At 43.4% G+C, this 27,969-nt stretch overlaps 1 protein-coding gene across 4 annotated transcripts in view; it reads left to right on the top strand.

The window, feature by feature from the left end:
* The window catches only part of PATJ (PATJ crumbs cell polarity complex component), a 483,060-nt gene that overhangs the window by 56,289 nt on the left and 398,802 nt on the right, over positions 1-27,969 (top strand). For all 4 annotated transcript variants that reach the window (XM_082265149.1, XM_082265150.1, XM_082265148.1 and 1 more), the window contains exons 6-9: positions 4,928-5,111; positions 7,485-7,613; positions 19,391-19,618; positions 22,564-22,663. In XM_082265149.1, the coding sequence (XP_082121275.1) occupies positions 4,928-5,111; positions 7,485-7,613; positions 19,391-19,618; positions 22,564-22,663 (641 nt within the window). The remainder of the gene's footprint in view (positions 1-4,927; positions 5,112-7,484; positions 7,614-19,390; positions 19,619-22,563; positions 22,664-27,969) is intronic.

Here is a 27,969-nt window from a genome sequence, read left to right as displayed (position 1 = left end):
TGGACTTGATAAAACACAGGGGACCAACACCAGCAGATGACACGGCTCCCCAAATCATCACTGACTGTGGAAACTTCACACTGGACTTCATGCAACTTGGATTCTGTGCCTCTCCACTCTTCCTCCAGACTCTGGGACCTTCATTTCAAAATGAAATACAAAATTTTCCACGGTCTGTGATTATCCCAGCTTTCTTTCTTTGCCTTTGTATACATACATAGGGATGTGGTGTTGGTATATACTAACCATCGCCACCTTAGCATTTCATACCAATGCCATCAACATAGCTATTGTTGCAGTCCTCCTCTTTCCAGTGCTTGAACGTGGATGGGCATTGTTACATCATATATGTACAAGACAGTAACAGTGATGATCGCTGGTCCTGAATTGTACTTGATGACATTGGCAAGAGATTTTAAAGCCCAGTGGTAGACTGGCAAGAAAAGCGGCTTCATTATCCCCACAGAACTGGTAGAAGGAAGACTGCAGGATCCTGGATAAAGGTACCGTAAGTAATAATCTACGTTATTTTATCCCTTAGAAAAACATTATTGTCCCTTATCAGTTGATGGTGGGGTTTGGGGAGTTTTAACGATCTGGTAAATTCCCAGAGTTAGACTTTAATTTCTAATAACTTCAGACATCTGTATCATGAGAAACACGTAGGAGGGGAGATAATGGAGGGGGGTCATGTTTGGGGAGTGAGAAATTAGATTTTTGGGCAATGGCTGTTTTTGTAATGTCCGTAATTATGTGTTGGGTCGAAGAAGGCCAGTTCATTTCATACCGGTCATCGATACCAGATGCTGCAACGTGGCTTCTCAAGAATCTGGATTAAGAGATGGGAAAAGAAGTTTGTTGCTATTTTTGTGAACTATAGAGTTGACATTTGTTTCATTGGCTTAAAAGATCCTTTATGTTAGTAAGCTACTTTTTTTTTTCAAGCTGATCTCTACACTGCAAGCAGTGTAAGTGCCTGAAATTAACTACTTCTGGACTACCCCCTTAAAGATTTACCCCCTTAATGCGGAGTTCCACCCTGGGAAAGTTTTAATAAAAATACCCCCGGGACAGTCAGGGCTAGTACATTCCACAATGGCTAGCCTCTGATCTGTCCCGGGTTGCACTTACCTGCAAGAAGAAATACTTACCTTGAAAATGTATTGTCCAGCGCTGCCATCTCAGGTGTGGGCAGCTTGAAGCCAGCGTGATCCTCTTCTGTGTCCTCTTCCGTCTTCTTTGGTCCCACAATGCACTGCACCGGCCCCGCTGTCACTTCCGGTGCCGCAGCGTCATCCCTGCACAGCTTCTGGGCATGCCCAGAAGCTGTTTAGCAAGGTATGACGGCGCCTGAACCGGAACTGACGTCGGGGGCCGGTGCAGGCGCATTGATTCCTGGGAGCGATGACGTTCAGCTCCCAGGAATCATTGCAAGCCAGGAAGTGACGAATCGCCGTGGCCGCCGAGGGGAGGAAGAGGAAGTAAGGTAAGTATATTTTCTTCTAAACGAGGTGAGTAAAAAAAAAAAAAAATTGCGATTATCCATTTGTTTTTCAGGTGACCCGGAGCAAGAAGATGGAGGTAAGTATAATTTTAGGGTGGAACTCCGCTTTAATGACCAGGCCATTTTTTGCGATTTTTGCACTGTTATTTTAACTGACAATTGCACGGTCGTGCGACGCTGTACCCTTGTAAAATTGATGTCCCTTTTTCCCACAAATAGAGCTTTCTTTTGGTGGTATTTGATCACCTCTGCGATTTTTTTTTTTTTTTTTTTTTTTTTTTTATAAACAAAAAAAGAGCGACAATTCTGGGAAAAAAAACAATATTTTTTACTTTCTACTATATAACATTCCCAACAAAAAAAATGTAAAAATCTAATTTTTTCATCATTTTAGGCCAATTTGTATTCTGCTACATATTTTTGGTAAAAATAATCTAAATAAGGGCATATTGATTGGTTTGCGCAAAAGTTATCGCGTCTACAAACTACGGGAAAGATTTGTCATTTTTGTTTAATTATTTTTTTTAATGGGGGCGATCAGAGATTTTTTAGTGGGACTGCGACATTGCGGCGGACAGATTCGACACCTGACTGACATTTTTGACAGTAAATATGCACTGTTACTGTACTAATGGCACTGGCAGGAAAGGAATTCCAGGGGCGATCAAAGGGTAAAATGTGTCCCTAGGGGTTGCTTCTAACTGTCGGGGGATGGGCTTGCTGCATGAAGACAGAGACCTGTGTTCCTACATAAGAGGAACACAGGATCCCTGTGTTCATTACTGACAGAACAGCGGTCTGCCGTGTTTATAATGGCAGAACGTCGTTCTGTCTCCACGGGGAGCGGTTGCCCGGCGGCAATCGCGGTCGCTTTACCCTCTGATTAGCTTCCCATGTGGTCAATGGGTGCGTGTGGTCCTGCGAAGCGACGTACAGGTACGTTGTTTTGCAGGACAGAGCCGACCTGCTGCAGTAAAACTACGGCGGCTGGTCAGCAAGCGGTTAAACATGCTATCAGCCTTTTGCATCAGAACTATGACCAGGAATGGGTGAAGCAGAAAAAGGGGACAATCAGTGCTGCAGTGCAATGAGCATGCTGTCATGCTGCACCTTCTGTTCATGCCGCACCTGGTGTCTCCATTCCTTAAACCCGCATCATTCATTCAGAGTTCTTTGAATGAATGAATGAACTACAAATATCTTCATTGTGGCTGTCCGCTTATAATTCTCAGTGAACTCCTAGGGCACTGATGAGCCCTCTTGTTAGTTCATTGATCATCCTGTCATTCAGTAAATGCCTGTCCATATCAGACAGAGTCTGCAGGAACTTGACACTGCACCTGTGATCTGCTGATCATGGGTGCAATGCTTTACAGACTCCTAAAAATAAATAAATATTCACTTTTTTTTTTTTTTTTTGACCTGCAAAAAAATTAGCATTTTACATTTTTTTTTTTTGAAAACATGGACTTTTATCCTTTAGCCACTTACCAACCACACTATAGCTGAATGATGGCTACAGCGCATTCATCCAGTTCTGGGAGGACATATATTGACCTCTTCCCAGAACCATGCGCCTGCTGCGGCGCACAATTGGTGAGCTCTGTAATCAGGGTAAAGTGCCAATCACAGCAGCTCTTTACCATGTGATCATCTGTGTCCAATCAGAGCTGACCACAATGTAAAGACACTTGCTGGTTATGGGCAGTCCTTTCCTTTATGCTGTCAGTGTGAGGAGAGGAGGGTCGGTAACTGGCAAGTGTGAAAGGAGACATCTACGCTGATAATCAGGGTGCTGATCATCAGTGCAGCCCATCAGTGCTGCCTGTGAGTGCCCATTAGTGCCGCCTCATCAGTGCCCATCAGCGAAGAAGAAAAATTACTTGTTTGCAACATTTTAAAACAGAAACAAACTTTTTTTTTGGTCTTTTTTCCATTTGTTTACCAAAATTTTAAAAAAGCCCAGTGGTGTTTAAATACCACTAAAAGAAAGCTCTATTTGTGTGAAAAAGATAACCATTTTATATATGGGTACAGTGTTGCATGACTGCGCAATTGTCATTCAACAGCACCTAATGCGCATAACTGGCCTGGGCAGGAAGGGGATGAAGGGGGATGAAAGTGCCCTGTGGTTAAAATAGGGTAATAGCCCTTGTTTGCTTTTTTTTTTTTTTTTTTTTTTTTGGGGGGGGGGGGGAGGGGTGGTATGTTGCCCATTGATGTCCCATTGCAGTGATTTTGCTTCTTGTTCTGTAGCCAAAACTGGGAAGTAAGAGAAAATGTCTTCAAAGTTTGCAAATTGTCACCAGAACTGGCATCTCTTATGGAATATTTCCATCTTCCTGGTGACAACACAAAATTTGGGATTTTCTTTAACTTTAGGTTAAACAGTCACCAGTCAAATTGACAGGACAAATCTGTCGGGGGCACAGACAGCGATAAAAAAAAGCTGACAGGGATTCTAATCCCCTCTCTAGTCTGTTCCAAACTAAAGAAAGTTTTGCCTTTTAGGTTATATATAGATATAGATGTGTGTGTGTGTGTGTGTGTGTATGTGTGTGTGTGTATATAATATATATATATATATATATATTCATACACCATACATGCAGAGACATGGGGAAATTTGACATTTATATAACTTGGCCATACAGATTATATGTAATCAGACATTTTAGGCTAAGGGAAGCAGAACATTTATAATGGGACTGTATTATTCCTATTTAATTTTCTATTTGTTTTGGCATCACTAAACAGGAAGTCAGCTGATCATAGACAAACATCACTTCCTGCTATAGGCCTTCATTTTACAAGGGTTGGGTTTCCAAATACCTTCACAAACTTTAATTTTTTATTGTATCAAATTCATATTAAAAGAGCGAGAGAATACAAGTTATATAAGGCTGGACAGTGTCCAATATTCAAACAATAAAATATACTTTGTAAATAAGCACTGTTAATTATAACGTGGTGATTTATGAGCTGGGAAGTATTTTAATGTATGTATATGTGTTTGGACATTTTTCCATTTTAGTTAACCTGTGTTCTCTCTCTCTGTTTTTAATATGCAGTTAATGCAATAAAAATATTTCATTTTATTGGATTTCTGTGTTTGCCATACTTTCGACATCGTAAAGTCCCATATATAGATTTGTGTGTACTCTGCAATTGTTCTTCAATGACGTTAGTAAAGTTAAATGAGATGGCAATTATAATTCCTCCATAAGTAAGAATACAGAATTCGAATACTTTTATAATGAATATTTTTATTATTGCCTAAGCTTTGTAGTGACCCGTTCTTTTTAAAGCCTCATTTCTAAGCATTCAAGCAACGTGGAAGTGTTCTATATAATGTAGGAAGATTGTCCTGTTGTCATTGTGTTGATTAGGAAATCCTCTTATACGAAAGTATTTGTCTTTCAGGGATGGACGTCTTAAAGAAAATGACCAGATTCTGGCAATTAATTTCACCCCATTGGACGTAACGGTCTCCCACCAAGAGGCCATATCTCTGCTCCAGCAGACTTCTGGATTCTTACACCTGGTGGTAGCCAAACAGTCAGCGCCCATTACCACTCAAAGCCAAACTAATCAGCAGGACGAGCAAGTAAGTTCTTTTTCTCGGACATCTCTGGAAGACACAGTAATGCAGGTCCCAGGAGTAGTGCTAGTACAAGGTCTTCCAGTGTTCAGGGTAAAGACTGGAAACTGGCCCCCTTCCCCCCCCCCAGGTGGAGAAGGAGATGAGGCCAATAGCTGTATGTACCAATGCGTGTGGCACACTGCAGCATACTGAAGCGTTTTAAAATGGGTGTCCAAATATGGCGCTAGTGGTAATGGCAAAAATGTCCCTGAATTGGTGGTGTCAGGTATTTCAGTATCGGTAAAGTCACTTGAAGGAAAAAAATGCCTAGTGTTGCCAGGGGGGAAATGGTGCTGTATCAGTGGGGTAAAAATGTCCTTGCTTTGGTGGTGGCACTGAAAGAAAGAAAAAAAATGTCCCTGTGTTGGTGGCACTGGAAAGAAAAAATGTCCCTGTGTTGGTGGTGGCACTGGATGGAAAAAATGTCCCCATGTTGGCGGTGTTACTGGATGGAAAAAATGTCCCTGTGTTGGCGGTGTCAGTCTGAGGAGGGTTTAGGAATGCACATCATGCTAGGTATAGGACTCAAGCATGGGTATCGCACACGGCCCAGGAGTGTGTAATGCATAGGGTGAAGGGCGGGTATCACACAGGGTGCAGGGCTCAGTAGTGGGTACTTCATAGGGGGAAGGGCAGGTATCACACAGGGTGCAGGGCTCAGTAGTGCGTACCTCATAGGGTGAAGGGCAGGTATCACACAGGGTGCAGAGCTCAGGAGTGCGTATTGGGCAGGGTTGAGGAGTGAGTAACACACAGGCTAGTGAAAAATAACAAATTGCCTCCCTGAAGCTGAACTCCAGGCATACAAAATACAAGTAGCTGTTATACCTGCCAAATTTGTATAGCTGTCCATTCAGTCCTGAGATTTACACACGGTTCAGATTTGTCTTGCAGGGCAGAAGACCTGATTTTTATCTGCTGCAGTTAAGTAATACTTACAGATCTTTTCCATCCCCCAACTAATAACTGGACAATGAAAGGAGAAGCAGAAAACAGATCAGCTGATCTTTCTGTCACACTTCTCTCTCCTTCTATCAGCATGTCCCTTGATGGCACATGAACACTGCAGTACAACTGATTGGCTCCTGGTGCTGTTTCTTCCTGTTTGATTCTGACCTCTTCTGTATGGGGGACTTAAGCGGCTGAGACTAAAAGTGGCTATACACGGGTCAGTTTTTTTTTTTTTTTTCAAGCCAGAAGGAAGGAAAAAACTGAGCGGATTTCCCCATCAACTCATTTAAGATGGATGGGGGAATCCTACCCACTGTGTCATTGTTTTATGACAGCAAGACCCCCCCCCCCCTTTCAGAATACAATGATCAGCGCTGCAGCCCATTGGTTACATGCACTGATCAAATTAAAATATACCAACGAGTGCATTCATGACTTCTCATGAACGGAAACAGCCCTACATGGATCGAAATTTGGTCAGTTGCTGTATGGCCAGCTTAAAGAATAAGTTCACCTTTTGACAAAAAATAATAAATATATTTTTACAGGTAAAAAAAATGTGCATTTATTAATTTTGTTGCAGTAAAGCATTTCACCATTGCTGATGCCATGCAGGTCTCCTGAACATCTGTCAGTGTACCTACTTGCTTGTACCTCCTGCAAGGAAGCCAATACACTGACAGGAAGAATCAATGAATTAACACAGGGCTCACAGTGCTGTAGTAGTGCATTGAAAACTACAAGCCAACAGGCGCTAAGGCTGTGAGGACATGTCGTTCTCCATGCACAGAACACTATGAATACGTGACACGGCTGGGGTGGGGGGGAGCCCTGCACTGCGGCATTTTTTCAAAATTGTGACAGCTAGCGGGGGCAGATGATCCCCTGCTAGTTGTCAAATGGGGGGGGGGGGGGTGCAGGGGTCGGTTCTTTAATAACATGTAACATGTTATACCCTTAATATAGATGTAACATGTTATGAATAGTGAACGTATCCTTTGTGATGATGAATACTGCATTAATGGGTATCTACTCTATCTAATCTATCTAGAGTTCAGCTTTGAGAATCTGTGTGCAAAGTGTTTGAACTAATTTATTCAATCAAGGAGAATGAGGCCAACATTCTAAGGGTGGGAACCCCCCCACTCCATGTGCTCTGTAGATGTACAGCATATGTATATGTTAAACATAAGCAATTAATACAATAAGCAACTGCTAATGTTCAGTGTAATAGGAGCCATATGGAAGAGCAACTCTTTCCCACAAAACCCTTCAGGCAGATCAGACCCAGTTATACTCCCAATGTCTATTCTGCTGACTAGATCCACGTAACAATTGGAAAGATTTGAGAGATTAAATTTTTTTTTTTCGTCTTGTGATTTGCAGATGTGTTGGAGCCACGTGGAGGAAATTGAACTCATTAATGATGGCTCCGGATTAGGATTCGGGATTGTTGGCGGAAAAGCCAGCGGGGTAATTGTCAGAACGATCTTACCCGGAGGACTGGCTGATCAGGTAATTTATCTCCTCATTGTGTATAATGGTTAATACAGGGAATATCATTACGATGATTTAAACTTCATACTCTAGGAATATCTGCATCATCGATCACACTAATGTTTTGAGGATCATTAGCAAATTTTCCTGTTTTCCTGAGTAATGTTAAAGCATTTTTTATGTTAAAGAAAATGTGTAGTGGTTGTGTATGTATAGAAATTCTAAAATGCTTTTAACATATTTTTTTAGGTTACTATCAAATATTGCATATTAATATAATGTAATCTATGTTAAAGCCAGTAGGTGGAGTTGTAGTCTCCTTGTAACCTAATTGGCATGATTACTTTCACCTGTGCTTACAGAAGCCCAATGTTTACAAAGTCACTTGAGCCATCACAGCAATGACTACTTCTTTACTAAAGCCCCGTACACACGTACCGAATGTCGGCCGAACGATCGGCCGTCTTTTGTCCGGTGCTGTCCTGTCGGTTGAAAAGTGCTAAAGACTGCACACCAATTTTGTCGGCCAACAACAGCCGACTGCAGAAGTGATGTCATGTGATGGTTTACTTTCCCTGTGTTTTTTCTTCTCTGAGCATGCCCAGTCTTGCTCATCTGCTGTTTGTCGGCCGAATTCTGTACTGACTGGCGAACAATCGGCCGTTCTGGTGTTGGCCAACAAAAATTTTAATGCCTGCACACCAGATTCTGTTCGGCCGAAAAGTCGCAGTCGGTTGTCGGAAGCCTCATACTAACAAGCCGACGATCGGTCGGTGGCCCAATATTTACGGCCGACAATCGCTACGTGTGTACGGGGCTTAAATGGCCTAATAGGAGGGTTCAATAATACAAACGCAGCCTCAATACAAGCAGCGTTTGCTAAACTGTCACTTTAACCCATGGTGCTCTGGGAATTCTTAGTTGTGTATTAAATGCGTATATACCAGTGGTCTCCAAACTGCAGCCCGGGGGCCAGATGTGGCCCTTTGCTTGCCTTTTTCTGGGCCTTGGAGCACTATTCCACCAAATGACACCATCATTTGCACTATTCTGATTGATATCAACAATAGGGCACTGTTCCTCCCTTTAAAACCAATGATGGGGCACCTTATACTCCTCTCAAGCCTGAAGGACAGTAAACTGGCCCTTTGCTTGGAAAGTTTGGAGACCCCTGTTTTACATACACACACACTGAACACTATTGTTGTAGGAATATTGGGTAGGGCATTCCTTTGCTCTCAAAAAAAAAAAAAAACTAAATCAATTGCACACAAAAATGGGGGTTTAGATCAACCACAAATAGATGGGATCAAAAATCATCACAATCAAACCCAGCAAAAATATCAGATCACTTTTGGGAAAAATTGTCTTGTTTATATTTTTCAATAAACAATATTAAAGCTGCCAGTTTATTACACTGCAGAATTTACTTAACGGTAGTGCTAGATCACTTCAGATTGGCCCCTTTTGCAGTTATAGCTATGTAAAACATTAAAAAATAAGTTAAAACTTAGTAATACACTGTCAGACGCTACTCTGCACAAGCTCAGTAGCTCTTTATTTTTTTTTTACCACTGCTGAAAATCTAGAGGCCGTATTGCTGACAGCCTAAAGATTTACTGCTGCTCATGGGCTCTGGGTTTTAGCAAAATGGTGGCCTCCAGAAAATAGAAACGGGAACAATGCTGGAGGCAATTTACAGCACACACTCTTTTTGGTAGCATACGTATTAATATGGAATGCAATGTATGTTCCTTGCTAAAGAACAATTTTTTTTTTATGAAGTGATTATGGATAAAGTTCTGCTTTAATTCCTGTAATCGATTGAATTCATTGGTAGTAGATTGCTTTGTTTTTGGCAATTACTTGCAATCACAAGTGTGGTTCCAAGTGGATGGAAAGTGTTTGAAATGTATTGAAAATTGCCATGTGTATGGCCAACTTAAGTGGTTATGGCGCTTTTCCACTGCATAGAACCGTACCGGCTCGGCACGCTTTTGTGCTTTTCCACTGCGGTACCGCATGGTATAGTGTTGGAACGGTTCGGTACGGTACGGTATAGGTTTGCTTTTCCACTGCATGGAACCGAACGGTACGGTACGGCTCTGAAAAAACAGTACCTACTCGATTGTGGTTCCAACAGGTACCAAACTGGTACCATATCCCACAATCCTTTGCATGCAGTCACTACTAGCCACTGATTGGTCAGAGAATCACACCCACCCCGTTGTTATCCCACCCACTTAACTTTAGTACTACTTTAGTGGAAAAGCAAACCTATACCGTACCGTACCGAACCGTTCCGACACTATACCATGCGGAACCGCAGTGGAAAAGCAAGCAGGGCCGAGTAGAGCCGAGCCGGTACTAGTCGGTACTTGCAGTGGAAAAGTGCCATTATTGATAAACAGAGCATGTGCCATGTGTCCTGATAGCTTATCTAGGCAGTTGATAAGCAGTTAGGCATAGTCATTGTATTCTTAAGTCTAATCTCTACACATACTACAATGGAAAGGAAGAGGAAGTCAAGCTAGAAAAGTCACATCAGGTAAACACTGCAAAGATGATTCATGTAGAGTCCCGGTGTTATGCCAAAAACTCCAACTTGCCGAACTCTCCAACGACGTTCTTTCCGGTGAGTGTACACCAGGAATAATTGGAGATTTCGACCACATGATGTTTTCACACAAAATCGCCAGCCTATACACTCCCGTAGATGCTAGTCTAGTGCAGATTGTTAGTCCACCCGCTAGCTCTCGCCCCCTTGGAGGCGGCCATGTTTTTGGTTATTAGCGGGCGGACTAACAATCTGCACTAACTATGGCATCTACGGGAGTGTATAGGCTGACGATGTTGTGTGGAAACCCCAAGTGGTTGAAATCTCCAATTATTCCTGGTGTACACTCACCGGAAATAACGTTTTTGGAGATCTCGGCAGAATACCTGCTCTATGCTTTTGTGTCCATGTTCAAATTTAGGCCTCATGCACACAGGGCTTTTTTTTTTAACTCTCTTAGAAGCCAGCAACGTTTTTGCACAAAATATGCCTGACTCTTGTAAAAGTGTCTAAAGCTTTATACAGCCGTCAAGCTCTTGGGCGTTAATTCAAGTGTTACTAAACCCCCCAACAGTAAATCAGTCTGTATAAGCAGGAAAGCATGCTTGTTCTACTCACTGTGGAACCTAAGGGGTTAATCCTCTGTATTGGGAAAAAGGCTGTTTGTATAGGCATGAGCACAGGGTGGGCACACCCTAGTTACCCCTTGTGGCACATATTCCCCCTGTATAGGCCCCATGATATTTTACCAAATTAAAAAATATTTTTTTCTGCTGCTTAAAAAAGAAAAAATTATAGAAAAAGTAAAAATGTAAAAAGAACAATAAAAACTACTGACACTGTCCACTGCTCTACGGACTTGTTTAGTATATATGCACACACGCATACACTATGTGTTTGACCTTTTGGGGTGCACACCCTAATGCAATAGGCTGTGCAAACCTATGGCTATTTGATCCTGTCTTCTCTGACCCTCCCCTTCTTCCTTCTTCCACTGTCCCCCAAACCATTTTCTGATAAGACAGAGCCTCTGGAGTCATTCTGCACATGCTCAGCTTGGTGTGTATTGCTAGAGTTTTTTTTTTTTTCTTGGGAGAGTGTATGTGATCAGCACAGGCCAATCAGCACTGTCCAGATAGAGGGGGAGGGGTCCTGCAGCCTTTATAGAATGATAGCTCCTCTTACAAGTTTTAACCTGGCACTGAGAGAAGTTACAAGACTGCTATATACTGCTAAAGAGAAAAGGTATTTAGCAGTTATTTACTAAAATAATTGCATTTCCATGTTCTGTGTACTGTGGGAGACCAGATATAGTGACTGCTGGCTCCTGGGTTTAGTAAAACTTTCATTTAATTGGCTAGAATAAAATATTCTGGCCATTGAAAATAATTATTGCTCAAATGCTAGCTTTTAGGCGCGTTTTGCTGCGTCAAGTGCCCAAACTCTGCTGCTCCTGGACGCACTGACAGTGGGGTTTTTTTTCCTGACTCTGCCACTAAATGCTGCTAAAAGCCTAAGTGTGCATGGACACATAGGCTAACATGGAGGGGCATTTAGAGGCAGGAAAATAAAAATACCTGACACCCCTAGGAGCAGCTGTAAAAATGTCCTGTGTGCATGAGGCCTTAGTGTATTTTTGCTAGGCTGTAACCAGCCTGAGCAATTTGTTTCCTTTTTTCTAGGCTGCAGGTCTTCCCTGTGCTAATTGGGTTTATTGCATCTGCCTGTTATTGTGAAGGAGGTTTCAGTAATTAGTGTGGGAAGGACCGTCCCTAAGTTATGAATTTGTATCTGACTAAACCAATCCCTGAAGTCTTTGTTCAGAGGTATGGTTTGGGAGATGGCAGATATTTGGGGCATTATTCCATAAGAGTTCTTTACCTTCTGAGGTTTTACCTGTAGGGTGTTTAGAATGTCTCTCCATCTGGACCCTTCCTGAGCCTGGGGAATGTGTCGGAGAATTCTAGGATAACCCTGTCTACTCTTAAAACTGTCCCCTCTCCCCCTCCTAACACCAATGCTTACTAACTTGTTTAAGAAAATATATACTTTCCCATTTTCAGGCAACTCTGGTCTGGTCACATGATCTCTCCTGTGACAGCCAGCAGCAACTGCAGGGGAGAGGAGAGAGCGCTCTGAAAAAGTAAAGCCTGGAGCAGTAACGTCAACCATAGGCTTCAATGGCCCTTCTGTTGGCGCTCCCTCCTCTCCCCTGCAGCGGCAAAGAGAGCAGCATCGTGTGACCGGACCAGAGTGGCTTGAAAATAGGTGTTAAGAGGGGGAAGGGGCAGTTTTAAGAGTAGTCAGGGTAATCCCAGAATTCCACTTCAAGCTACCCTGCTGGGGTGGATATCTAGAGGTAATTGGGCTTGCCACAAAATATTGTTGAAGAGTGCCACAAAGGGTAGATGGTGCTACTACTGGACATTGTAGGATAGATTCATTGCTCCTCAATCAAGATATCGTTTACTGCCCAAAAAAGGGTAAAGAACCAAATTTATTAGTGAGAGATCCACTACAACCTGAGAGAAGCTTACTTACAGGGCCAAAGATCTTTCTTGTTGCTCTCACAGGGCCGGCAATGATCAAGAGTCTGCTCTTAATGGACCTACTACTACTTTCAGGATACCTGTCCTTTTTGGGGGTATACTGTACCTCTAAATCCTCACTCCTAGAATTGGGTTCACCAATAAAAAGACTAAAGTGACTGGCGCCCAACCTAATTTTTATTCCATTATACACCAAGAACCAGACCCAGACACAGATGCCCCTTCTACAGTTTACCCTGGTCTGCCACTTCAGTGGGTAGTTGGCTTTAAATATCTGGAAGTGGAAAATTCACGAAATGCCAATGACTACATCTCTTTGAATTTACTGCTTGTGTTGAATGACACAAAGTTAAAGTTGAATTCATGGAAAAACTTGCTGCTGTCTTTCCTTGGTCTTATTAACCTCCTTTAAAAAGAAAATCTTACCCAAATATACCTACCTATTCCATAAATCGCCTCAGTGGATTCCCAAGTCATTTTTTACTCAACTCCACCAACTCTTTTCTTCCTTCCTGTGGGGATCCCAACCTCCGCGCTATAAACTGATCATGCCCATGTGGCCCACCCAACAGGTGGGACTGGTTATGCCAGATGGCTATAGATATTTTCTCGCCATCTATTTGGTGACCACGCACTGGTAGCTGACCCCTCTAACTTTTCCACTATACTGGAGGCAGCTGTACTACAATCAATTGAGGCCCTACAATCTTTGCTATACAGGAATCCCAGGGCTCCTTGCCCATTAACACCTTCTATGTTGACTAGCCTCAGGGTCTGAAAAGTGGGGTCAACCAGTGATTCTCAGTCCCCAATTGCCCTTTCTTCACATATCCCATTATGGAATAATCCCTCCTTGCCCAATTTTTATTCTTTCCCGGACCCTCATTGCTGGACCATTTTTAAAATTAAAACTATTGCACAAATAGGGAACCTTAATCGAATTTCGTTCCCTAGCCTTTGTATGATCTACAATATAACGACCTATTACCAATTCCGATATCTGCAGCTTTCCCATGCTGCAAAACTCCCAGTTTCCTACTTTGCAACCTGATTTAACATGTAGGACTTTGAAGTACTGCAGAGGACCCCTGATCTGGAGAAGTCGATCTCAACTCTACAGGTACATATGATAAAATTGTCAGTGATGATTTGGGGAGCCATGTCATCTGCTGGTGTTGGTCCATAGTTACATAGTTGAGGTTGAAAAAAGACATCAGTCCATCCAGTTCAACAGTCCACTGTGTTTTATCAAGTCCAAAGTCAGTGCAGCCCTTTAGCAGGAAATTCTAGAGCACTTCATGCTTCCCTCTGCTGACCAGCTTTATGGAGATGCTGATTTCATTTTCCAGCAGGACTTGGTACTTGCCCACACTGCCAAAAGTACCAATACCTGGTTTATCTGCAGCTTTCCCATGCTGCAAAACTCCCAGTTTCCTACTCTGCAACCTGATTTAACATGTAGGACTTTGAAGTACTGCAGAGGACCCCTGATCTGGAGAAGTCGATCTCAACTCTACAGGTACATATCATAAAATTGGAATGTCATCAAAATGTTAATTTATTTCAGTAATTCAATTCAAAAAGTGACACTTCTATATTTTATATAAATGCGTTACACATAGAGTAAGAGATTTCAAGCATTTCTTTCTTTTAATTTTGAGGGTTATGGCTTACAGCTAGTGAAAACCCAAAATTCAGTATCTGAAAAAATTTGAATATTTCATAAGACTAATAAAAAAAAAAAGGATTTTTATTACAGGATCGTTGGCTTACTGAAGCGCGGAGGTTGGGATCCCCACAGGAGCTAAGAAAAGAGTTGGTTAAGTTGAGTAAAAAATGACTTGATAAAACACAGTGGACCAACACCAGCAGATGACATGGCTCCCCAAATCATCACTGACTGTAGAAAATGTTGCATTCCATTTGGAAATCAAGGTCCCAGAGTCTGGAGGAAGAGAGGAGAGGCACAGAATCCAAGCTGCATGAGGTCCAGTGTGAAGTTTCCACAGTCGGTGATGATTTGGGGAGCCATGTCATCTGCTGGTATTGGTCCATAGTTACATAGTTAGTGAGGTTGAAAAAAGACATCAGTCCATCCAGTTCAACAGTCCACTGTGTTTTATCAAGTCCAAAGTCAGTGCAGCCCTTTGGCAGGAAATTCTAGAGCACTTCATGCTTCCCTCTGCTGACCAGCTTTATGGAGATGCTGATTTCATTTTCCAGCAGGACTTGACACCGCCCACACTGCCAAAACTACCAATACCTGGTTTAATGATCATGGTATCACTGTGCTTGAATGCCAAGCAAACTCATCTGGCCTAAACCCCATAGAGAATCTGTGGGGGATTGTCAAGAGGAAGATGAGAGACACCAGACCCAACAATGCAGATGCTCTGAAGGCTGCTATCAAAGCAACCTGGGCTTCTGTAACACCTCAGCAGTGCCACAGGCTGATTGCCTCCATGCCACGCCGCATTGAGGCAGTAGTTCATGTAAAAGGAGCCCCGACAAAGCATTGAGTGCATTCTATACTGTACATGGACAGACTTTTCAGTAAGCTAACATTCCTGTATAACTTTATTTTTATTGGTCTAAAGTAATATTCTAATTTTCCAAGATACTAAATTCTGGGTTTTTAATAGCTGTAAGCCATAATCATCAAAATGTAAAAGAAAGAAATGCTTGAAATATATCACTCTGTGTGTAATGAATCTATACAATAGGAGTTTCACTTTTTTTTTATTTGAATTACTTAAATTAATTAACTTTTTGATGATATTCTAATTTTTTGAGATGCACCTGTACATTTTTGAATGGGAAGCTGAAAAAAACTTTGAGAATATTGTGAAAAGTGATTTGATTTTTCTGTCAAATTCGACTGGGGCAATTTTGATCCTTGCTCCATGTGGTTTATAATCTACTATTTTCTGTCTTTGGTAGCTTTTAACAAAAAATAAATCTTAATTTTAATTGCTCTCTCAAATTTCCATGTGTATAGTTAGTTTAAAGCAGGAATCCCGGCAGGGCTTGTTTTTTTTCTAGGCAATAATTTGAGTATTGCTTGCCCTATTCCATGGTCTCACAGCTGCTGGGGGTTTTGTCTTCTCTTTCCAGCACAAAAATGTAGACAGGGACTCCTACGACATCATATACGATGCAGGACCAGCAATGGCCTCTGCACCTGTATTGTACATGAAGATGTCTTGGGGTCCTTTCACACGAACGATCCGATCCGCCTGTCAGTTTTTCAGGCAGACTTGATCGGATACTCCATGCATCCCTATGGGGCAGCGGATGTCAGCGGAGACATCTCCGCTGACACCCACTGCTATCCGCTTCCGATCCTATCCGTGAAATCTTGACGGATGGAAACCCTATTTTTCATCGGTCTGGTGGATCGGATGGGATCAGATTAGAACAGACAGGCGGTCCTATCTCATCCGATCTCCCTATAGAGGACAGTGGGGATCTGACAGCTCCATCTCTGCACACAGAGCGGAGACGGAGCTGTCATCCGCCTGCTCAGCGGGAATCGGCGGATCGATCCCCCTGAGCAAAACGGACTCCGTCGGCTTATGCGGGCTATGTGAAAGGACCCTTAGAAGGGCAATGATGTGACCGGTTGGGGATTGGCAATAAGAGACCTTTTTGAGGACCAAGTCATCCTCTAGAAAATGAGTAGTATATTCTTTATCCGCTGGGAAGTTAGGTTTTAAATGTAATAGCAGCACCTTTTCCTGTTTGTTCTTTGTCAGGACTGGCTGACAGGTTCCCTTTAAGGACTTTAAAAATGTATTTTTCCATAAAAATAACAAAAGTTCTCATATAGCAAGATGATCTACAACCGACTTTGTCCTGTATACTCATGTTCCCTCCAACCATCCAGATCTTACTCCAGGACCTTTTGCCTTTTTAATTTAAAATACATCGTCTGTAATTGTGACCATATACTATCTGGATGGAGAGGCCCGTTTCTGGAATTTAAAGGGCTTTATGGCTGGTTAATTGCAAAAATAAATAGATCTCATCAATTTAACTTGGGAGATACATAAGGCATTTAAGCAGCTGCAAACTGCGAGCTTGAAAACTGGATGCAATTAAGTGAAAACATGAGGGGAGAGGGAAAAAGGCTAATTTCCCCTGCACTCATGTTAAATAAAACCCTCTATTAATCTCAGTAATAATATATTTTATGTATTTTACAATGTCTTCATTAAGTAAAACCCATTGCTTATAACGAATGTCAAAGGATCCTCTCAAAACTGCTGTAAATATGTATATTGGTGCTAAAAATCCACCCAGGACAGCTTATTAAAGACATTTCAGCTGCTCCTTTGAGGCAACAAGGAAATCTGCTATGATTAAATCCTAAAGTGTACCTGTTGGCTGTCTAGAGCTTGTGCAACCATCAGGTTTTTTTTTTTTTACTGGAAATGTAGCTTATCTATTTTCTAGAAACCAGTGACATTACTGAGAATGCAGCCTATCCATTCACTAGAGGCCGGTGACATCACTGAGAATGCAGCCTATCCATTCACTAGAGACCGGTGACATCACTGAGAATGCAGCCTATCCATTCACTAGAGGCCGGTGACATCACTGAGAATGCAGCCTATCCATTCACTAGAGGCCGGTGACATCACTGAGAATGCAGCCTATCCATTCTCTAGAGACCGGTGACATCATTGAGAATGCAGCCTATCCATTCACTAGCGACCGGTGACATCACTGAGACTGCAGCCTATCCATTCACTAGAGAGCGGTGACATCACTGAGAATGCAGCCTATCCATTCACGAGACTGCAGACATCACTGAGAATTAGGGATGCACCGAATGTTCGGCAAACGAACATTATTCGGCCGAAAATAGCAAAAAAAGCACTTTCGGTGTTCGGCCGAATAAGTAAAAAGGCCGAATAAATTTGTGCCGAACAATGTCCCGACCGGCGACCCGCCATCCCCGAGCAGGAGTCCTTCAGTCCCCTTCCTCACTGCGGCTCCCTGCTCACACGCCGCCGGTGTCCTGTCCGGCCACGAGTAGGGGGTGTGACGTCACGCGCGCGTCCCGCCCCCTGCTCCTGACTGCGGCTCCTTCACACTCGGTCCAGCGAGCTAGGACGTGACACTATGTGCACGCCCCGCCCCCCTGTTTGCGGCTTTTGGCTCCGACCTGGCTGCAGTTCAGGTATGTGGAGCACATTTGGGGGAGAATACGGTAGCTGCACAAGCATTAGTGTGCAGACTGGCATATTTTGCCATATGTTGCCATGCTCATTAGAGTGCCCTATAAAGTGCCCCTTAAAAAAAAAAAAGAAAAAAAATGTGCCCAACAGAGTGCTCCCTTGACATAAAATGTGGCCATCAGCGTGCCCCTTATTTTATGCTAAGGGACATGCTGATGAGCATATTTTATGTTAAGGGGCACTCTGATGGGCATATTTTATGTTAAGGGGCACGCTAATGGGCATGTATTATGTTAAGAGCAACGCTGATTTAAATGTTTTGTTTTGCCCATCAGAGTGCCCCCTAACATAAAATGTGCCCATCAGCGTGTCCCCTAACATAAAATGTGCCCATCAGCGTGCCCCCTAAAAATTGGCAAAATAAATGGAAAAAATGCGAAACACCGCGTTCAGTATTCGGCCTTCGGCCAAGCATTTCATTTCGGTGCATCCCTACTGAGAATGCAGCCTATCCATTCACTAGAGCGGTGACATCACTGAGAATGCAGCCTATCCATTCACTAGAGAGCGGTGACATCACTGAGAATGCAGCCTATCCATTCACTAGAGACCCGTGACATCACTGAGAATGCAGCCTATCCATTCACTAGAGACCGGTGACATCCCTGAGAATGTCTTCTCTTTTCAGTAGAGAACAATGACATCACTAGGAATACAGACTATCAATTCACTAAAGACCGGTGACATCCCTGAGAATGCAGCCTATCCATTCACTAGAGAGCAGTGACATCACTGAGAATGCAGCCTATCCATTCACTAGAGACCCGTGACATCACTGAGAATGCAGCCTATCCATTCACTAGAGACCCGTGACATCACTGAGAATGCAGCCTATCCATTCACTAGAGACCCGTGACATCACTGAGAATGCAGCCTATCCATTCACTAGAGACCGGTGACATCCCTGAGAATGTCTTCTCTTTTCAGTAGAGAACAATGACATCACTAGGAATACAGACTATCAATTCACTAAAGACCGGTGACATCACTGACATTGCAGAATACATATTGCTTAGATACCATAATACCATACCTGAGAATGTAACCTATTAATTTATTAGAAGCCAGAGGCCTCACTGAGAATATAGTTTATCCATTCACTAGAGACCGGTGACATTGCTGAGGTTACAGCCTATCTGATCATTAGAGGCTTGTTACGTTGCTGGGATCTCAGCCCATTCATTCTCCACACAGGTAACAACACTGATATTGCAGTTTATCTTTCACTGAAAATGTAGATTTTTAAAGCGGATATTTTTACTGTGTATATACAATCGACAAGTTTCCACAACAGATATATATATAAAACCTCTGGTTACTAATGTTGCTGCATATTGTTTTTGCCTTATTAAATCACACTGACATGCCAGTTTTTTTATTTTTTTTATTTCTTAGTAGCATTCATTTAGCCTAGATTTTACATAGTTCTGTGTGTTCAATTTGTAGGATGGAAGATTAAAGACCGGCGATCACATCTTAAAAATTGGGGATACCGATGTGCAAGGAATGGCCAGCGATCAGGTCGCCCAGGTGTTGAGAAATTGTGGAAATTCTGTCCGAATGGTTGTGGCTCGGGATCCTGTGGGAAAACCTCCCCTCAGGCCTCCGCCTCCAGCTCCGGCCACATTGCCGGTTGGGTCAGTTCCTCCTTCAGAGATGAGGAATGTCCGCACTGTAAGTAGCAGAACCTTCTATTTAGAATTCTAAAACCTATGCTTCATATGTGGCCACTAATTAGAACAGCATTACAAAAATACATTTTCCTGCACTTGCAAAAAGTAAAAGAATCCTATTTTGATGCAGTACTCTCCTTAGGATTCACAATTCTGGGGTCCAGCGGCACTCCTATTCCCGGTTGAATAAAATCCATCATTCAACCCACTTCCTGTGAGCCCAGGCAATCCTGGACCTGCCCCTGAAGTTGTCATTATCCTGTTCTTTGCTCACAGTACTACTGTACAGAGCAACCCTTACTTTTGGATATAGTGGCAAAGTGTTAGCAACCACTGTCAGGTTTTTGTAGATTCACCATCTACTTCATCCTGCCTGGTGTCCAACATTTGAGTTCTTACCAGGATGTGAGGATACATTTTTCAATGGGTACACCTGCTCTGGTAACCACTTTCTCAAGAGGGAAATTTCCCTTACCCTATAGAGGTTTCTTCTTTTTTCCTGTTGTGTCTTCAGGACAGAAAGTGAAGGGAAATCTCCCTTAGCATGAGATATCTACTATTAAAGTATCCTACCCATTGTCCTGAATGTGTGTGTTTATAGAATAATGTAAACCCTGTAGTCCAGCACACAAAAACTTAGAGCCTCACCCACAAAGTTAAACACAGCATGATTATGATACGTACTTGGTTTTTTGTTCTTCTTTGATGCTTTCCACTATGCACATCACATAACGCTGCTTCTTCCCTTGACATACTTCATTAAAATCTTGTGGGTTGGCTTTGGAGAACTGGAATAGTCTCCACAAGGAGTATGTACAGAGCTGCTGATGGGGGGGGGGGGGGGGTAGGGCAGATGGGACTTTTTTTCTTTGAGCACAGGTGGAGTGTTCCTGTGACCCACAGCTACCAGCAATTATAAAATTCTCTAGGTCCCATCAGTACAGCAGGGGGCTCAGAGACAGCAATTTTTTGGTCAGGGGCGTAATCCCCAAGCCTCTCCTAGCAATAACGTAAAGGATTTGGTCTGTGCAGGATGGTCCCTAAAATGGTAAAAAGGAGAAAGGAGCTCAGCAGGTTACAGTTTCAGTGGTGCCTGATGGGTACTAATGGTCTGACTGTGAGGGACAATTGCTGAATGAGGTAAAGCAAGCCTGATATGGTCAGTTAGCTTGAATGTGAGCAACATTTATATTAAACAGTGCACTAACCAGAGGCGTATTTAGGTTTTGTGCTGCCCTAGGCCTGACTAAACTTGTGCACCCCCTATTTTAAATATGACCCACCCCTTCCTGTAAAGGCCACACCCCTTCCTGTTTATGACCCACCCTGTCCTCTGTAAACCACAGACCACAACCACAGTCTATCAGTGCAGCCTCATCAGTTCCCATAAGTGCAGCCTCATCAGTGCAGCATGTCAGTGCAGCCTCATGAGTGCCTATCAGTGCAGTTTATATCAGTACCCACCATTGCTGCCTCATCAGTGGCCATCAGAGCTGCATATTAGTGCCCATCAATGCCTGGGGGTAGAGGAGAGTAGGCGGAGCATTTGGCTGCAGTGCCACACTTATTAGCATCGGCGGCCGTCGGGCCAGTTGTATTAAGTGTGGTCGGCGGTCTGTCTGAATGTCCTCCCCGACCGGTATTATTATACTGGTAGGTAGCAGTGTGACCGCTTTATGGGGGTACCGGACTGATTTGCCTCCTGGACCCTGCCCTCGGGCCCAATTCACCACATAAGACTGGCACTATACAAAACGTAAAGTAAGTGCTATTTTTTTTTTTTTTTTCGGGGGAGATTTGTGCTAGTCGGGATGATTGGGGCGTAATATCTGTGCTAGGAGGGGGATTTGGAGTAGGGGGAAAGAATGTGCTGTGGTGATTTGAGGGATGGAGGGGGCAGAGATTTGTGCTAGGAGGGGGGAATTTCAGCAGATTTGTACTGGGAGGAGGGGAATTCTTTGCTTGGAGGGTAATCCTGCAACCCAGTGCCCCCATTTCTTTTTTTTTTTTTTTTTTTGGAAGGGGGTTTTTTTGACAGAAAATGCTCATAGATCCTGGGGGGTGCGGGGCATGTTCGCCTGGGCTTTAGGTTGTCCTGGAACTTGTCCCGGCACGGTGTCAGTGATCACTGCTCTTTGCACTTAGGCTGGGTTCACACATATGAGGCCGTGGTTTCAGTGCGGGAGTTCTGTGCGGTTCTGTACACTGGTTCAGGTGCAACTTTTTACCTAAACCGGACCCGAAATTGCACTAGACCCTTTTTAAAAACACAAAACAGCCGGCCCGCACATGTGTGAACCCGCTCCATTGAAAGCTGGCCCCATTCACTTAATATGCCAATTGGATGAAGTTTAAAATGCATCCAATTCGCATATACAGAATGTGAACCAAGCTTTACTGCGTGTGTGATTTGTATGTGTCATGGAGTGTTTGTTTGTCATCTCACCCACCTGACTGAACTTGTCTTCTCCTTCTGGAGAGCCTGGGCCACAGCTGACACCAGTGTCCCATGTGTCTGAATTACCTCCCATTATTTGACCCATGGATTCTACAGCTGTCTCTCTCACCTTTTGGGCCCAAAAAGGTATGACTTGTCGCAGCATAAGGTGCGCAGTGCGCTGGTCTATATACTTCGGGCCCCTGCACTGTGTACATTACATATACCTGACCGCTGCACTATATGCCTTAATTACCCCTGGCCCCTGCACTACATGTACATTTCACACACCTGATGCCTGCACTATGTACATTACATAGAATGCTAAGCATACCATTTTCTCCTCTGAATGCCCAAGGATTTCTGCAAATTCATATATGGCCCTGTGAAGGGGGAGCCCTGTCTGGGGGCCCCATGATTTCTACTGGGGCCCTAAGTATTATAATCTGCTTGAAATGTTTTAATGTTGAGTTAACATCCTATATAGCTGGCTTGCTCTTATATTTTAGGATAGCCCAGATGGCAATCTGTATGATGTCACACTTGCCAAGAAGGAAGGCCAGAGTCTTGGAATTACCATTATTGGATATACCGGTTCAAACAGCGGAGGTGAGTAGTTACTAATAATAAAAAATTTTGGATGTATTGTTTAAAAATCCCTAAAACCTAAAGTACAAACTGCTTTACAGGGGAAGTAAAGAATTTAAAAATCTATGGGAACCTTCGGTCTGTTTTAAGTCTTCGGATACATATGCAAAATTACAAACGGTGGATTGAGTATGGCTCCCTAAGGCGACATGGATATAACTGTTGTTTATGACTATATAGATACATTTCTAACAGATTTAGAAGTTTTACAAAAAAATAATTTTTTTTTTCTCTTTTCTTTCCAATTTGGACTGATATCATGGCGGTGATTATGTGCTGTAATGTGTGTGTATGTGTGTGTGTGTGTGTGTGTGTGTGTATATATATATATATATATATATATATATATATATATATATATATATATATATATATATATATATATATATATATATATATATATATATATATATATATGTGTGTATATATGTGTGTATATATATATATATATATATATATATATATATATATATATATTTTTTTTTTTGTATACTCTGATAATAAAATTCTTATTGAAAGTAAAAAAATATGGAAATACAAGTACAAACTGTGTCGTAAGGGAGAACTGGATAGAACTAAAAGACCTTGAGTGCTGATTCACACTATTGTGATGACAGACATTGCATGTAATTTGGAGCGCACTGCTCCTAAAATCACATGCGATTTCTGTGTGGTGCAAATTCAGCCATACACTTCGCATGGCTGAATTCACACCGCAATCGCAGTGAACTCGCACAGGACCCTTTTTTTGGTCTGCAGCAGAATCAAATTGCATGGTGGTTCACACCAGTGCTATCCGATTCATGTGCGAACTGTCAGATCGCACTGCGATATGCGATCTGATCTGGGGGTGTCGTTAACTTTGAATTGTTACCCCCTCGTGATTCGCATATGGCAGTGTGAACTGCCTGAGCTGCGAATGCGATGCGGGAACATGCAGTAGATTCGCAGTGTTCCCGCATTGCAATAGTGTGAACCGGGAATTAATAAAACTAAACAGTGAGTGATATTTACAAGAGATATTTTAAAAAAGAAAAAAGAACCCCCCCCCCATACTTTGCCCCCACGACTTCTCCTATACTGTGCTCTCCTGAAGCCCCCTCCCTTCCTGTACTGTGCTCTCCTGGCTTCTCTCATACTGTGCCCTCATGACCCCCTCCGTACTGTGCTTTCCTGAACCCCCCCCCCCTAAATTTTTTATTAGCCTAGCCATACAGTTTGCAGTTATTTTATTTATTACAATATAGTGCCGTGAGCTCTTAACATATATTATACATCACATCAGTCCAAAGAGCTTACAATCTAAGGTCCCTAACTCAGATTCATACATGCACCTACTAGGGCCATTTTGGTCTGACGATCCTAATGCTGCTAGGCGGAAGTGCTAACCACTTGGTCACTGGGCTGCCACTAATTAAACATCTAATTAACTCTTATTTTTTAGTAACCCCTCTATTCCCTTTTTGTCCCTAAGTTGCAGTATCCTTCCCAATACCTTTTGGCCTGGCACTGTGTAAAAATATTGCCTCTTGATGTCCATAGGGTGGCAAGTGGGAGGTTTGGCATAGTGTAGCTGTGCTTTCCTGAGCAGACTAGAATAAGAAAGTGGGAAATACATTTGCATGAAGTGTACTAACATGACTCCAGCTAAATCTAAGTTACAGGGGCTATGTGTGTAGTATTTTTCTGTTTATGAACGTTGTACCCTCTATATGCATTCAGTATCTTTTAATTTTTTTATATCTTTTGTCACACCAATGATAAGACTTCAGATTGCAGGATTTGAGCAGGTATGCAGGTTTCCCTTTTGAATGCCTGAATGAGTTAATCCAATGCATGGCCCCCTTTATCACACCTGTGTGTCATACTTCTTGCTGCTGCATGATAAAGAAGTGTCTTCTCATTGAGTTTTAACTTCACCCTTCATTCCAACCTGGTGGAGGAATTCTTCATGTGACATTGTTGTACACTAATCTAGAACATAAAATGATTGGTAAATCTGCTGAAGAGCACCTGTCACAGAGACACCGGGAGACTTTTTTTTTTTGCCTTTTTAAGCATTGGTCAGTCATCTAGTATATACACCATGACAGAAGTTTGCAGTTTAAGAATACTCCCCTATAATTGTGGTCAGTCACATGTACATCATGGCAGAATTTTGCAGTTTAACTTCTGGAAGATTTACCCCCATTTAATGACCAGGTCATTTTTCGCTTTCGTTCATTGGCAGACAAAGCTCCTTAGATTCTTGACCAGTGGGTTATACTGCCCCCTACAGGAGTAGGACACTAGGCAGAAAAAAAGAACTAGACTACGCCTATGGGCAGTCCCAGGAGGTATACTTCCCCTCTCTGCTATAGGTACTTTGTAGGAGTAAGGATCTAGTTCCTTGCAGGGATCTCTGGTCATGGCAATCTTTTTATTTTTAAAAAGCTTTTTTTTTCTCCCTTTTTTTTTTTTTTTCTTGTGAGATCTGTATACAACTGCCAGAATGGGCGACGGGCTGGATAATCTAGATCCAGTGGTCATCCCAGTCCGGACAGCGAGGGTGCGCAGACCGCAGCTCCGCACTAGGTCGGCTGCGACATAGCCCCACCGGACAGAGGCTGGCCTGCGAGTTAAACGCCTCACAAGGTCGCATACAACCCGTCCTCGGCCTGCGTCACAGCTTTCTTCCTGGCTGACAGCCCCCCATTTCAATGGCGAGGGGTTTCTGTCTGGTTCCCAGTATGGTGAGTAGCTGTCCTCCCTCTCCCCCCTGGAGGGTTTTGGGGTGGACGCAGACCCCTCCCTGGAAAGGTCTGACCCCCAGGTTCTCCTCTTTCCCGTTGGGCCCCCCTGCATTCTGGTGGTCCCTGTGGGTCATCTTTTACCAGAAGTCTGCTCTGGTTACCTCCATAATTTTGAATTATGTAGGTCTAACTCTGGACTTGGCCCTAACCAGAATGTTCCGTCTTCTGGAAAAAATCCAGAAATTGCATGCAGCAATTCATTTCCTGCTATCCAAAAGATGGTCATCCCCCTGGACTTACATGCAGGTGCTCTGGGCTTGATGATATCTACCTTTCAAGGCGGTTCCGTTTGCAGAGTTTCATACGAGGTTCCTGCAAAGGGAAATAGATCTTGGCCAAATGGGACAGGTGTCCGAAGTCTCTGGACAATAAGAGCTTGGAAACAAGAGTCCCTGGTCTGGTGGCTTCGCTCTCTGGCTCTTAAACAGGGCAAATCCTTTCTCCCCTTGTATTGCACAGTGGTCACCAGGGATGCCAGTCTGTCCGGGTGGGTAGATGTCCTGGGTTGGAGCTCTGCTCAGGGTGTTTGGACACTGGAAGAGTCCAGACTCCCGATCAATGTCCTGGACATTCCAGGGGTGGAAAACTGGCAGGCGGATTATCTCAGTCGGCAGGCGTTGGATCAAGGGGAATGGTCCTTTCATCCGGATGTGTTTAAACAGTTATGTCTCCGGTGGAGCACCCCAGAGGTGGATCTGTTGGCGTCTCGGCTCAACAGAGCTCTTTGTGTCACGGTCAAGGGATCCTCTGGTGGACGCCACGGACGCGCTGATCTACGCCTTTCCTCCCCTCAAGCTTCTGCTGAGGCTCTTGTGAAGGATAGAGGCAGAAGGAATTCCAGTTATTCTAGTGGCCCCCGACTGGCCTAGCGGTTTCTGGTACACCGACCTGGGGCGGCTGGTTGCCGATGTCCCTTGGAGACGACCTATCGGGTAGGACCTGTTGTCTTAAGGGCCAATCTTCCATCCTGCTTTACAGTCGCTGGCTTTGATGGCTTGGCTGTTGAAAGCCAGGTGCTGAAGGATAGAGGTTTGCCTGGGTCGGGGATCCCCGACACTGCTGAAAGCTAGAAAGTTTACCCCTAGGAAGATCTACTATCGTACGTGGAAAGTGTGAGTGGCTTGGTGTTCACCATCGCTCTTTCTTGGTGGCTCGGGTCTTGACCTTCCTTCAATGAGGGTTGGACAGGAATTGGCCTTGGGTATCATCAAGGGCCAGGTGTCGGCCTTAGCGGTCTTTTTTCAATGACCCCTGGCCATGCACTCTGTGGTGCATACCTTTTTTTATTCAGGGGGTTTGTCATTTGACTCCACCAGTGTGGTTTCCTCTACCGCCTTGGGATCTGAACTTGGTGCTTTCAGTTTCCAGAAGCCTCTCTTTAAAGTATTTGGGAGATTCCCCTGCTTACGCTGTCCCAGAAGGTGGCCTTTTTGGTGACGACCACCTCTACGCGCAGGGTGTTGCAATTGGCAGCGTTATTTTGTCGCACCCCTTACTTGGTGGTCCACAAAAATAAGGCGGTTCTTCGCCCCTGTCCGTTGTTTCTTCCTAAAGTAGTCTCTGAATTCCATTTGAATGAAGACATTGTGTTGCCTGCCTTGTGTCCCAGGCCAAAACATCCTGAGGAAATTGCGTTGCATGTCCTGGCTATGATTTGGGTGTACCTGGCAGCTATGGAGTTTTTTCGGAAGTCAGACTCACTATTTGTGCCCATGGATGGGCCTCGAAAAGGTCTGTCCACTTCTTCTATGACCATTTTGAGATGGATCAAACAGATGGTGACTCAGGCATATTCAATCAAGTGTCAGGTTCCTCCTTTCCTTTCACTCTACTCGGGCGCTCAGTGCTTCTTGGGCCTTCCGTCATCAGGCATCAGTGACGCAGGTTTGCAAGGCGGCGACTTGGTCGTCAGTGCACACTAGAAAAAAATTCTATAAAGTGGATGTGTTGGCATCTGCAGGTGCTTCTTTTGCTGCAAGGTTTTGCAGGCTGCTGTTTAGAGGGTCTGTTTACCTCTTTGGGAGAGTAATGTTTCAGAGGGGCGCCATTTTGTTTTTTTGTTGAGCTACTTTTACCTGGTTGTCTGCAGTTTAGCCTTGATTTTTTTTGCTGTTCCCATCCCTCATGTTTTTCACTGCTTTGGGACATTCCACTGGTCAAGAATCGAAGGATTAATAAACAAAAGAGAAAATGGGATTTTTTACTTACTGTAAAATGTATTTCTCTGATCATTGATGGACACAGCACCCACCCCTCTATGGAGTTGTAATACTTCTGACACTGCTTGTAACAAAACTGAGTACCTATAGCAGAGAGGGGGAGTATACCCCCTGGGACTGCCCATAGGCATAGTCGTGTGTCTTTTTTCTGCCTGGTGTCCTACTCCTGTAGGGGGCAGTATAATTTACTGGTCAAGAATCTAAGGAACTGTGTCCGTCAATGAATATCAGTGAAATGGATTTTACGGTGAGACTA

This window comes from Pelophylax lessonae (assembly GCF_965119305.1).
Source record: "Pelophylax lessonae genome assembly, chromosome: 8".
In the NCBI taxonomy this organism is placed as follows: Eukaryota; Metazoa; Chordata; class Amphibia; order Anura; family Ranidae; genus Pelophylax; species Pelophylax lessonae.
Note: the sequence above shows the minus strand (reverse complement) of the source record. Positions and strands in the feature narration are given on the sequence as shown.